This window comes from Brienomyrus brachyistius, chromosome 8 (genome assembly GCF_023856365.1).
Source record: "Brienomyrus brachyistius isolate T26 chromosome 8, BBRACH_0.4, whole genome shotgun sequence".
NCBI lineage: Eukaryota > Metazoa > Chordata > Actinopteri > Osteoglossiformes > Mormyridae > Brienomyrus > Brienomyrus brachyistius.
This window is the reverse complement of record NC_064540.1, coordinates 19,500,875-19,514,853: the sequence shown is the minus strand read 5'-3', so window position 1 is coordinate 19,514,853 and position 13,979 is coordinate 19,500,875. Positions and strand designations below refer to the sequence as shown.

Here is a 13,979-nt window from a genome sequence, read left to right as displayed (position 1 = left end):
CGTGCTGGAAAACCCCAGTCTGATGCCACAGTGTTTCCGGTGTTTGAAAATGACCCGTGTTTACTTGGAACTTGTAAATGGCATGAACATACAATGCTTATTAGCATGTGGACACATAACACGCATTCGAGATTATTAATGGAGCTGTAAAAGAAGTGTTTCAGATCATCACCTCCTATATATACTGTTTCAGTAAACATATTTTTTAGCGTTATCAGCAGGAGATGAATGGTTTAATTTTTTGGAATTGGGGCACCCCAGCATACAAACATACCTGGATCCAGGGGTTGGAAGCAATACCATACCAACTAGGGTATTTGAACCAGCAGCCTTCTGATCACACTCCCAGAGTCCTAGCCCACTGAGCCACACACAATAGCAAGCCACCGTGAATATTGATGTCATGTGTCAGTCACGATTATACTATTTTCAGTCGTCTAAAAATGCTTTCTGATGATAAATTTGGAGAATGTGTCAGCATATGTCGAACGCCTTTTCCATTAATGGCATATTACTGTCCTTCATTTACAGCTTCCTAGAGCCCTTTGAACTCCAACATTACGCACTCGACTAGTGACGGTGACGCTTTAGCCTTTCAGCCAAAACCTCATGTGAAATCAGGAAGCCAACTTCTTTTTATGAGAGAGGCCATCACGGTAAAGCCCAGACCTGCTGCCTCATGGAACTGTACGATTCCATAAAGTCAGACGGAGCTTACCGATGTGGACTAATTGACCATTTGCTGAATAATTAACTGCCACCAAGAAAAATATCTCATAGTGACCCATCATGAAAGATCAATCAGAATATGGGTTAGCTGGGGGTTTATGCAAGTGCCTAATAAAAAACACTAGGAGGTTTCAAACACAAGGACTGGCAAAAGATTTTTACCTGCAAGGACCAGCGACCCCCAGTTTGAGCTAAGCAGCTTTCTTTAGGCAGGGAGCTGCCCAAGACTTGGCAGTTGGAGAGTGGGGGCAAAAGGCTTAAGTGGGCCTCCCCCACATGGGTAAATCATTTACAGCAGTGTGTTTGCTCCGCCGCAGTGCTGCCCACATTATATAGTCATGATAAGCTAATTATTAAAAAAAGCTCTGACCAACACACATATTTAATATATAACAAACATACCCTCAATCCCATTTTTACGTTTTATGTCGAATATATTGTATCTCACACTTCCTTGTATCTACAGACCCCTAACCCCTGTGATGTAGAAGGGTTGACTGTGTGTGTGCGTGTGTGTGTGTGTGTGTGAGCGGGTATACCTATCCTTATGGGGACACAATGTCCTCATAACGTGATAAATATCCGTCTTTTTCCTCTTATGGGGACCGGTTTCCTGGTCCCCATAAGGGAAAACTCTATTTTATAAAAATCAGTGACTGCTATGAAAAAACTAAAAATGCTTGTATTTTGCTTGGTTACTAATGGTTATGTTTAGGGCAGGGTGGGGCTTAAGGTTGTCATAGTTAGCGTTAGCATTTTTTCCATAGAAGTGAATGAGCGGGTCCCATAAGGATAGGTATACCCTACATATGTGTGTGTGTGCGTGTCTGTGTGTGTGTGCAGCTCTGGAAAAAAATTAAGAGACCACTCCATTTAAAAAAAATAAAAATCTGAATTTTTAAATCCTGGTTTAATCCTGGTTCTGCTGGCAGAAGGCTACACAGCAGGTTGCTTCCAGGCTCAATATTTTTAAGACAGCAGTACACAATAACAAGGTGAAACAGGAGACACTGGGAATGACCAAAAACCAGCCAGGTAGAGGGCAGAAGTGACTTACTTATGGCAGGGATGACTGTCAACTTATCTGACAGTTTCTGAATTCTTAATCATCTTGACACTCCCTTCTATCCATCTTTGTCACTCTGTTTGTCACGATGAGTTTGGCGACAGGCTGAATAGACCAGCCCAGATCCACCTTCCCCTGCCATGGACTCCTGCTACTTTCAGGGTATTCCCCAGACCACTGGGACATCCCGTCAGGGTATTCCCCAGCCTTGTGGCCTTTGCTTCCTGGGACAGCTTGCAGGTATCTCCCACAACCCTGACCGTTACAAATGGTTAGAATATGGAAAGATGGGAGGATGGATTTGACCCTGGGCCTTCTCCTTGTGGAACGTGCCCAGATCAGCTCCAACTGGAGACGGCCAGTCAGTAGCCTTATGAGAAGCCTTTTACTTTGGTTGTGTAGAATTTGCACTTTCTCCTTACTATGTGGGTTTACGCCCACAGTCCAAAAACATTGCCCACTAAATTGCCCACTGTGCAGACGCTTTACAATGGGCTACCATCCTGGCCAGGGTGCTCCCCTGATTTGTGCCCTATCTTACTGAGGACGGCCTTCAGGATGCCAGTGATCCTATCCGGCATTATCAGATTTAATTCTTTAATATTATTGATATTATTATCCATGCATTCCACTTTCAGCCATTAACCCAGTACATGGCCTCCTGTCTTAAACATCAGCATTCATGCCATCTTAGGAGGCAAAGCAGCACCTGCAGCCTGTGCGTTTGCACAGCGCTTAAAAAAATAATGACAGTATGACGAAAGCTTTATGCGGAAGCGAAGGCCCCTGGAGGCCCCTGGAGCGATGCCATGTGACCCAGGGCCACATCTAAGCAAACATTTTCCCCAGCGCTGCTGAAGCAGAACAGCTAGTGTCACTAAACCATGTCAAAACGCTGACCTGCGAGACTCGTCAGTGGGGAGGGTTTGATCAACGAGCGGTCGAGGGAGGCATCTTTCTGAGACGTCTTCGTGCTCAACATGAGGCAGGACAAGTCTGAAGCCCCAGTGAGACCTGAAACTCAGGTTCAGGGTACGACCGCCATAACCTGACTGGGGACACGCCCCCCTAAAAGCCCGGCTGTAATATAATAGTACAGCTGCTAGAGACACGGATCAAATACAACAATGTAATGTCATTTTTAATCACAGGGCACTAGAAAGCTACAAGAAAGACTAAAAAAGACCTGAATTAGTTTACCTGTAGTTTTGACCCTACATGATACAATTGCGATACAATTGTGGTTCATATATTCAGAAATACTGGTGTGTGTGTGTGTATATATATATATACAAATCCTTACCTGCAGCCATGGAAAACTGAGCTGAAGGGCCTTGCTCAGGGGCCCAGCGGTGACATCACTCTGACATCACTCTGACATCACTCTGACATCACCTTCTGACTTGTCCTAATGCACAGAGCCGCAAACCAGCCCACATCACATGCCCTCATATTTTTGTTGCGAATGTTCTTTCTTGACTAATTTTTCTTAATTCCTCATCACTAGTGTACGAGAGACAATAAGGACAGAAATTCAACAGGTTCCTATGTTGCTTGCTCCTCATTTTAGGTTTTCACTGTGGTAAAATTCACTTAAGGCCTCCATCCTTGCAGACACTTTTCACTTTTGATATCCGTGGGGGAGGGGGGATGAACAGTACCTAAGTGAAGTTACTCTTATAGGTAAAGAGACCATATTAGTTTCAGTTCATGTACATGAAAAAGACAGCAGATATGCTGAAGGCTTTCTTAGAGCTAATGATATATAATGGCTGTTCTAATGATGCTTGAAAACTCTATAACAAAAATATATGATGAAAAAAATTTCAAAGAAAAATGTTTTTAGAGATTAAATTACATGTCTTGTTTTGCATTTTACTACAACATCGATAAAGCAGAAAATCAAAAAATATTTACTGAGTCTGGAAATATCCTGATGCAATGGCTCGTGCGTAAAATGACGTCCTTGCAACGTTTCCTTAACGTTTTAGCACCTGACAACCCCATAGCAATCGAAGAACAAAAATTCACTGCAAATGGCGTAAAGCCAGATTTCATCATTTGTTACAGTATGGGGAACAAAAAGTCACTCAGTAATCATGTAATCCAACAAAGGGACTTTCATTACATTTCCAAAACTCAAGTCCACAAACATTTCCTTGAAGATATATGCTGCGGGCTGAGTGACTTTTACAAATTTGCTCTTCAGTTGTCAATAGGGCATCACTTGAAGGTTCCTGTTTTATCTGCCAAAACCTAAATAGATTCATTGTCTGTCTCCTGTGTCCTGTTTGGCCAAATGTTCCAATACAACTTGTCACACATTTATATTCGTCACATCTTAAGTTACACTATTTTACATTGGTATTGAAAATTGTGTTTAAAAAACTGGTGAACAGACCAGAACAGAACATGGGGATTGGAGGCTCGAAAGATCTTATCTTCACTTGTTGTAACTCTATTGTGGCATCAGCTATCAGTCACTCCAGCTAAACTGCAATGCTGTTATTTAACCTGCCTTCATCATTTCAGCCGCCCAGGTCTCCATTCATTGGCTACAGGCTGACTTTTGGGGATGGATATCTGTCTATGTTTAATCGTGGTCCCTGAATTAATGGGTGAGCATTCCTCACCATCCAGACCAGTAGCACGTCTTGCTGGATAAGGCCCAAACCACCACTTCTGTTTTAACACAGAAACTTTGGAATGATCTATCACACATCCCACCAGCAATATGAGTGCATGTTTCATAGATATGATTATTCACAAAATATAGGGCAATTTAGAATCAACAGTGTTGGAAAGTTTAGTGTTAAGTGATTCAGGTACTTACTGACAGCTTGCTCACCCCAAAACTCATATTCTGTTATTGTGCCTGGTTTATGTTGGCAGATGTGTGATAAACATTTATATTTTTTCTAAAAAACTTTTTTTAAGATTTATAGGACGTATCTTAATGCAAAAGAAAACAAAGTTTACCAAGTTTTTGCTAGTTGTCCCCATGCCAAAAATGTAGTACTGAACAATCATTGAAAAGTTAAGAAATCCTTCTGTTTTTGTTTGCTCTGGAAGAGGTGGGTGGAACAGGTAGAGTGTGAGACACTCAAACATGTCTGAAGGAGGTAGCTGCACAAAGGAAGTGTTTGCTCATGGAAATAAGATCACCTTATAAATATGACTGTACAGTCATGCACTGTCAACATCGGCACACAGGCCGTCCCCTGGGAGGAATGGGATTGACTGGATAGTCAGGGTAAAACACTTGTATGTCCTCTGCTTTCGTTTTTTCAAGCTCAAAGAGCTTGTGAGACTATTATTGCAGTGGGTCTATCACTTCCAGCAAGGGAGAACTTCATGTAAAACTGGGGTTTTGGAGAAGTCATCCTTCAAAACTGATGAGCTGAGAGTCCGATATTCAGAGGAGTGGTGAGTTACGCATCAACACCTGGGACACTTTCACAATGGTTACGTGCAACGGGTGACGTGCACTGGAGAGCTGACTACACGACTCTGTTCTGTGTACTTGGTGGAGGGCAGACCTACACTGTCACTACTGTAGGTGTTGTGTAGGAGCAGAAAGTGAGAAATGGGGTCCAGATTCAGTGAGTTGGAGTCTCCGCCTGCCACAAAAACATTGACTTTTGACTAAATTTCAAAAAATGTTCCTTTAGAAGGACATGGTTCTTTTTTTAAAATGTTTTGGATGGATGATCAACCTTCGGCAGTCAATGATGAAAGAAAAGCAAAGTACGTTCATGATAAACATCTTCCTGAGGTGGGATATTATCTGCGGGGTATGAATTACTTTAAGGGGAATCAGACTAAAGTTTCAAAGGCATTCACTGGCTTAGTTATTAATTTTAATGTTAATCGATTTATTGCTGCTTATTTCCCTTCACAAAGAACAACTTTGGCAAATTATAAAGTTTAATTCGGCATCGTTACTATTTTTGCTTTTGGCGACACTCATGTGCGTTGATCTCCATTATTCTGTGGATCTGCATAAATAACGATGCAGTCAAACATGTGAGTCAACATTGCATTTAAGAAAATAAGCAGCTGAGTCATGCATTCGGGGGAATAATACTGGGCTAGTATTCCTACTTTATCATCGTATCATCATGGCAGCTTTCGAGAGTGGTGGTCCGGTAGATGATGGGCAGTTCTGTCAATAAAGTGCAGCTATTCACTTTGGAGCAGCTGGTCTTAAAGGATTAAAAAATTATTTCTCAGCTGCTTGTGCATCAATGTATTTTGGGTGCTTTAATATTCTAAGTTCAATAGCTAAGTTAGTCGACTAACTTATTTTTGGAATGTTCTCTAGTTCCCATAGCTCTGTGGCCATTATGGCAAGTCCAGCCTGGGACCAAGGTGGAGACACACAGCACCTCTATTGGCCAGACGTCCCAGAGAGCTCCATCGTCCCAGAGCAGGATGAAGACAAGTTGACCCATGATCAGCTATGCCTTCCTGGCTTCGACATGCTTGCCAGAGACAACGGGGAAGGGTCGCTTGGGGCGGTGAACACCCCAAGGGGAGAGCTGGAGAGGAGCAGCATGGCGGAAGGTTGCAGTCTGGAGCTGGTGCAGAGTATGGTGGTGGGGGAGGTGCTGAAGGACATCAAGATGGCCTGCAAGATGCTCAACATTGGACCCAGTATGCAAGCAAGTTTATTAATCTCCTAGTAGCTGCACTCTTATATCAAATCTGCATATATAAAAAAGACCTATACACACATCAGCTTTTGCAGTGCATTGCAGTGCAACTGCATGTTATATCTGATGTCTTTTATAATATGTACAACCATCAAGTGCTTCCAAGTGCTTGTAGCAGTGATCCCCAATCCAGTCCTGAGGGACCCACGGACAGTCCACATTTTCACTCTCTCCCAGCTCCCTGGGAGACAATTCATATTTTTGCAACTGGGAGCTGGGATGGAGCAAAAATGTGGACTGTCTGTGGGTCCCTGAGAACTGGACTGGGAATCGCTGTGGTTTAGGGTCATGAGGCCTCTGGAGCCTATTGTAAAAAGGAGAGTGCACCAGGCAATCCATTGCAGGGCACACGCTTAGACTTTGCCTTACAGCATAGGGTCATACTGCAAAAGTAAAGCAGAGTATTAAAGGTGCATATAGAGAATATCTACACGTACTTCACACTAAACTCACACAGACCAGGGACTGGATTGGATTCGTAGACCCTGGAGAGGTGAGGAGATTCTAATCAAACTTTAAATGCTTTAAGCACTCAAATTTTGTATTAATAGGGAGGAATCCAGTAACACTTTTAATTCTAAGTTTTGACAGAGCATCACCACAATAAGGAATTACACTGAGTATTCTTGGTAGCTGATTGTGTAACACACAAGGTACATATGAACACTGAGTAGTGATAGGAGATTGTATAGGACTGTTTGTCTGTCACCGCACTGACTGGTTTAACTGGTTTTCAGTTAGCTTCCTGTTAGGTAGATCGAGGATAGGCTCCAGGCTCCTTGTGAAATATCACTGGATAAACATGGATGGATAAAAGAGTATTTGGGATTTCCTATATACACAAAATGATCATAATTTTACAGGGATCTATTGGGACACACCCCCGGCCAGTTAGCATTGGCATTCCTGTACGCGAACGGTTAATGCGACGTTCTTTTCAATGGCATTAGCGTACCGTCGCTCAGAGCAAACAGTAAATGCAGGAGATGACTGAGGTCACTGCTGCAGTGCATCTGGCACAATGATAAGGCTCTTCCTTACAATCGCTTGGCCAACAAATAGTAATTATGTTTTAGTGGTCCTCTGTAAACGCATATAAAGTCATAAAACTGCTATGGGACAATGTATCTGGGACGTCATATCTACAATTTATTGACAGAAGAAGTCAGGAACATTGCATGGTGCTTTAGTAGCCAGTGACACTGCTTCCTACTGTTGCACCTCCTTGGTTGTTGGGTTTATTGTTGCTTCCTCCCATATACCCCATACACACTGCAGCCCCGTACTAGATAACAGCTACAAAGATGGATGTATAACTTAAATGATGTAACAGATAAACTGATGCTACCAGTTACAGCACGTTTCCCAGAGGGTGACCCGGATCGCAGGGTCCTCATTGCTGTGAACCCGAGCAGTTGGATCAAGCCAAGGAGACGCCCACATAACAGCTGTGACAGATAGATGGGAGGGTTAGACTGAACCACGTGTTGGCCTGGGGGGGGTTGTCAACCGGAATTCCGAGATGTTTCGTCATTTGGTAGCCGTGGCAATGCATTATACTGACTCAATAGCTTTTGATTTGAACTTAAAAAGCCGGGATCCTATCCTGGGGGTGGGGGGGTGGGACACAAGGCAGGGGATACCCCGGGTGGGTGTACATGCATCATGTATGACAAGAAGAACAGGGACACATGCAAACACGTGTGTATCCGCAGACCCTGCAGAGTGGACAGCAGGCAATGTCCAGAAGTGGGTGCTGTGGACCGAACACCTGTACAAGCTGCCCCCCGTGGGTGAGGCCTTCCAGGAGCTCGACGGCAAAGACCTGTGTGCTCTGACCGAGGCCGACTTTAGGCAGGTGTCCCTGCACGCCGGGGACATACTCTACGCCCACTTGGATATCTGGAAGTCAGGTACGGAAACAAAACTTCATAAATAAAGGCTCCTTCCCCAACCTCAAATGTGGGAGTGGTATAAATTATCTGTCAAGTAAGAGTTCAAAATCTATTCGTTTTATGTTGTACATCAAGGGCAGTGTGGAGCTCATGGGGATAAGTCTTCATATGTGTGATGAGAAGGTCATGGGGCAGAATTTGGCAGAATACTCACATGTCTGTGGGTCCTTAAACAAGGGCATGGGAGCAAAAATGATTGGTTCAGAGAGATAACCAGATTGTGGAGGAGGTGGGACCATGATGTTTGATTGGTTGGTCCTGCTTCCTCAACAATCGAATTTGGCTGCCCTTTGCTGCCAAGCTCGTGCTCACCTAAATGTGTGTCATGGAGAGCAAGAGGGGGTCAGCAAAAAAGAAAATTTCCCCAGAGGGATCAATGAAGTGTCTTTATTAATAGATCAAGGCTAGTAATCTGCAGTTTCCCATAGTACACCTCCCTTCCTCTCCCTTCACCTCCCATCATCTCCCTTCTCCCTTTCTGCAGCCTCCCAGATGCAAGAGCCCGGTTCCCCAGGCGACAGCTGGTCAGACGGTGAGACCCAGCCGTCGGATCGACATCTCACGCATGTTGCCCGACTTTTCTACAGTAAAGAGCAGCTGAGGAGCGACACATCAGCTGTTTCATTTCACCATCACATCAAAGTGACCTATAGAAACACTGAGACTTTTCCTTCTGCTTTGGTAATGTTTGACAATTAGCTCCTTCCCGCTGTCTACTGGCTCTTTCACATAAAAACAAGAACTTTCAGCTTCTTACATAGATCAGATCACTCTGGTTGTATAACGAGCCTGAGACTTCCTGATGGTTCCATCATCCTGCCTCCCACCCCCGCCAGAAGCTGACTCTCATGCCCCAGGCCAGACCACCCACCTGTGGCAGTTTCTGCTAGAGCTCCTGCTCCATCCCCACAGCTATGGCCGCTGCATCCGCTGGCTCAACAAGGAGACAGGTGAGGGGCGACTGAGGCCAGGTTCACACCAGTCACTCTCATGAAGTCAGACATGGAAAAGGTTCAGTCATTTCCAGTATTTCCAATTCTATATATAAAAAGGGAATTCCAGTCAAAAGTCATATTCATTTTGTTCACCACTGGACGACATGCTACAAAATAAATAGCATCATAATCACCTTTGAGGAGAAAGTGGCTTCCCTGACATACGTCATACGATGACATCACTAGGCGTGCCACCACTTCTAATTTGCATGGGAAGCTCAGCAGAGAAAACCTAGGAAACTCTCGGATCTCACAGTAATGCAGAGTATTGCTCTCATCTGTCAGTCAGGCTTTCACAGACAGCCTCTCCCCGGGTTACGATGATGGTACATTCCGATAAACCTATCGCAAGGCAAAAATGCATTTTAATACGGTACATCTAGCCTAACTAACATCATAGCCTAGCCTAACCTACCGTAGACATGCTTAGAACACTTACATTAGCCTACAGTTGGGCAAAATCATTAACACAAAGCCTATTTTATAATAGAATGTTGAATATCTCATGTAATTTATTGAATAATGTACTGAAAGTAAAAAGATTTTTAGCAAATTGTAAAGTTGAAATATCATAACACAGATCATCGCAACCTGCGGAGCGTCTGAATTTGAAAACCAAGTTAATGTGTTTCAATAGCCGTCTGTAACTGATTTCTGAGAAATATTATGTCTAATGATGAAATAACACATCCTCCCACCATACAACCAGTTATCCTGACCACGGTTGTGGGAGGGGCAGGCAAGGTACATAATACACGTTCAAGTTCAAATTAGCAGTACATTAGGGATGCCATTTAAGAAAGGAAGTTATTTGGAGATTTCAAGAAACATGCTGAACAACATGTAAAATTATTAACTTTTAACGTAAATTCAAATAAAAAAAGTGCAACCACCAAAAGGAGTTTGGTTTGGTTTCTGCATATTACAGCTATGAGTAAAATATCTCCGACAGGTACCTTTAAAATCGAAGACTCGGCTCACGTGGCGAGGCTATGGGGTCTACGCAAGAACCGACCGGCCATGAATTACGACAAGCTGAGCCGCTCCATCCGCCAGTACTACAAGAAGGGCATCATCCGCAAGCCTGCTGCCTCCCAGAGGCTGGTCTACCAGTTCGTGTCACTGAGAGAGGAAGACTTAAAGTCCCAAAGCTAGGGATGACGAAATGACTCAGAGTGGAACACTATCAGTTCGCTTAGGTCACATGACCATTCAGTTGACATTTATCCTCTGGAATGAAGACTGCCCAACACAGCAAAACTAGCTCTTGGAATCCTTGGAGAAAAGTCCTGAAATTTCTACCATGGAAAGCAGAGACTGCCTCACGTCGTTTGCCTGTTTTCATATTTCGTTCATAGAACTTTTAGTTAATTTGCTAGTTTTTAAGAAGAGGATTTATATACTATGTTGTCCAACATAATAGCCAGGGGCGTATCCATGATGTTCATCGAATTGTGATGTTAGTTGTTTAATGGCAGCCACTATACAGTTTACACACACACACACACACACACACACACACACACACACACACACACACACACACACACACACACACACACACATTAGATTAGATTAAACTTTATTGAGTTTGTATTGTGTTTGTATTCATATCTTCTCTATTAATTTATATGACAAGAACCATAATCCCAAGAATGACAACCGTAACCCTACTCATCTCTAACCTTACGCAACCAAACAAACAAGACTTTTATCATATTGTGTTAAGATTTGAGCTCCACAATGTAATATATACTGACTCCCCCCCCCCATACACACACACACAACATATAGTCTATATAGACTATGGTGTATTGTCTGGATATTTGTGACTGTTACTTATTTTTGTTGAGTTTAGCTGACAATTTTTTTTCATACATGCGTCCAGCTGTCAGGCAACAAGAAAAATGCTTCTCTTTCTTTTCATTGTACTTACAGTTTCATTACACAGTGATTTTATAATTGAATCACATCAAAAAAAGGAAATGATTTTTTATGACTATTATATGAGACACTCGGGAACCTTCCCAAGGGGGATGAGAGATGGGAAGATTAAGGGTGATATTATGAATAAGCACCACCTATTAGCCCATCAGTAGCAGTTAGCTTGGGGCTGTCTGCTTTCTATACCATACAGAGACCTACAAACTGCCACTTACGTACAGTTCCTCATGCGCATAAAGAGTATGCATAAAACGATATGCCTGTCCTATCATAAAAATCTGCTATAAAAACATGATCAAGTTCTTACATCAGTAAGAATATTAATATTATACAAAATATCAGCGGTGGAAATTTCAGGTCCAGAAAGTAAAAATCCAGACCAGGATTTTGTTTCAACCAACCGGTTAAGTACTCTGTGACTCAGACTTTTTATGCTTAACCGGTTGGTTGAAACAAAATCCTGGTCTGGAGTTTTACTTTCTGGACCTGAAATTTCCACCTCTGCGAAATATTAAATCGTCTTCTAGTGTCTCGCGTCCAAATGCGTTTGTTTAAAAATGAAAGTAACAGAGACTAACCTTAACTACAGAGCTGACATGATCAGTAGTTGGTACAAACATCTGCAACATCTATCTGTACTTTTTAAGAAGTTCTACTGATTGCAGGCAGTAATGACCTGCTGCAGTAATGTCTTTCCTGTGTATACTCTCTTGTAGCCCTATCAAGTTTGTGTTATACTGAGTCTCATGAAGTACATGTTATCCAGACCGTATTGATTGTATTGTGTAATCATGACATCGCTGTATAATTATTGTGTAAATTCCAGCATATGACTGCTATAATCCTGCAGCGGTTCTCGTTGCGTTCAGCTGGCTGGTAGGTAATAAACAACTGATGTCAGAAGCTGTTCACATTCTGGCAGACGTGGAAATCCATTGTATTTCTGTGCATAAACACAAAGCACAATGGCACCTGCTTGCTCCTTGGCTATTAAAACACACATTTAACAACATAAGCATATCATAATGTACATCGCCAACCCAACAATAATATGTAATATAACAGCATTCAATTTGCACTCAAAATAAATGGGGTTTATTTACATTCAGTTAAGTCACTGTTATGTATTATTTACCACGCAACGTCTTCGGTAAGATTTAAGTGTACGGTTGATATACAGTACAGGCCAAAACTTTGGACACACATTCTCATTCAATGTGTTGTCTTTATTTTCATGACCATTTACATTGGTAGATTCTCACTGAAGGCATCAAAACTATGAATGAACACATGTGGAGTTATGTACTTAACAAAAAAAGGTGACATAACTGAAAACATGTTTTATATGCTAGTTTCTTCAAAATAGCCACCCTTTGCTCTGATTACTGCTTTGCACACTTGCTAAACACCTCTGGGAACTCCTTCAAGACTGTTGGAAAACCATTTCAGGTGACTACCTCTTGAAGCTCACTGAGAGAATGTCAAGAGTGTGCAAAGCAGTAATCAGAGCAAAGGGTGGCTATTTTGAAGAAACTAGAATATAAAACATGTTGTTTTACATGTACATGTTGTGTACGTAACTCCACATGTGTTCATTCATAGTTTTGATGCCTTCAGTGAGAATCTACCAATGTAAATGGTCATGAAAATAAAGACAACACATTGAATGAGAAGGTGTGTCCAAACTTTTGGCCTGTACTGTATTTTTCTTTATTTTTCTACTTTCTGTCCTGACAGCTTTTCATAAACGCCGCAGGTGAGTCAGTGAGTGAGTTAATGTAGTTTTTCATCTTGCATGTTTTTATTTATCCTGAAAAAAAATAAGTTTGATCCACACAGGCAAAGTGGGTTGACTGAACTACACGTGTAATTCAAGTACCGGAAAAAAGCGAATGTACTGTATAATCTATTTTTAATACCTCAAGATGCTACACTATGCTAATAACAGTGATTAAAATTTGATTATGCAGTATAAAAAAACATCCCTTTATTTCTGTGCACTTTTATTTCACTTTGGGAAACTTTCTGCAGGACTTCTTATCTGGTTTGTCTAAGATTAATGAAACAACATCACCTGCAGTAAAACCATTAGTAATACATATGAAAGAGACTATTCAAAGCATGCTCAAACTATCAGTGATCATGGTAACCACTTTAAAGGTGAAGATTCTTGTATTTGACCAAATGCAAAATCCCTCGCTGAACACTATCAGCCAGATGTGGCTGTACTGGCACTGCCCTCTAGTGGTAAAATGACGAATCTCTGTCCCAGACAGAAAATTCAGTCTGTGAATAAAATAAACAAGGACAGAGGACTAAACACAAGATAAGTATAAATAAATAAATGTACATATAAATCATGAAATATATAAATAAACGCATGGCCGAAATGATTCCACTCTTCTGTTTAAGCAGTCCTGCATAGAGTGAGACTCGCCTACCTAATTAACGCGCAGAGACAGAAATGGAGAAATGAATGCATGAAGTGCAACGTGGAAATACTGAAAAAATACATGAAGAAATGCGGAAATACAGAAACACATAAATAAATAATGTTGAAATACTGAAATGTAGA

The 13,979-nt window shown here is 42.0% G+C and overlaps 1 protein-coding gene across 1 annotated transcript; it reads left to right on the top strand.

Annotated features, from left to right (window-relative positions):
- Nucleotides 1-5,021: 5,021 nt before the first annotated feature.
- LOC125747281 (SAM pointed domain-containing Ets transcription factor-like) lies at nucleotides 5,022-11,211 on the top strand. The gene is made up of 6 exons (XM_049022288.1): nucleotides 5,022-5,221; nucleotides 6,120-6,451; nucleotides 8,226-8,423; nucleotides 8,950-8,997; nucleotides 9,302-9,415; nucleotides 10,413-11,211. Exons 2-6 carry the CDS (start codon nucleotides 6,142-6,144, stop codon nucleotides 10,613-10,615), a joined length of 873 nt encoding a protein of 290 aa, XP_048878245.1. The 5' UTR covers nucleotides 5,022-5,221; nucleotides 6,120-6,141; the 3' UTR covers nucleotides 10,616-11,211.
- Nucleotides 11,212-13,979: the final 2,768 nt, after the last annotated feature.

What these genes read in the sequence shown, in the direction of transcription:
- LOC125747281 (XM_049022288.1), top strand. Translation starts at nt 6,142, where the DNA reads ATGGCAAGTCCAGCCTGGGACCAAGGTGGAGACACACAGCACCTCTAT. An exon ending in GATGCTCAACATTGGACCCA is followed by an intron (nt 6,452 to 8,225) that starts GTATGCAAGCAA and finishes GTGTATCCGCAG; the next exon opens with ACCCTGCAGAGTGGACAGCA. An exon ending in CTTGGATATCTGGAAGTCAG is followed by an intron (nt 8,424 to 8,949) that starts GTACGGAAACAA and finishes CCCTTTCTGCAG; the next exon opens with CCTCCCAGATGCAAGAGCCC.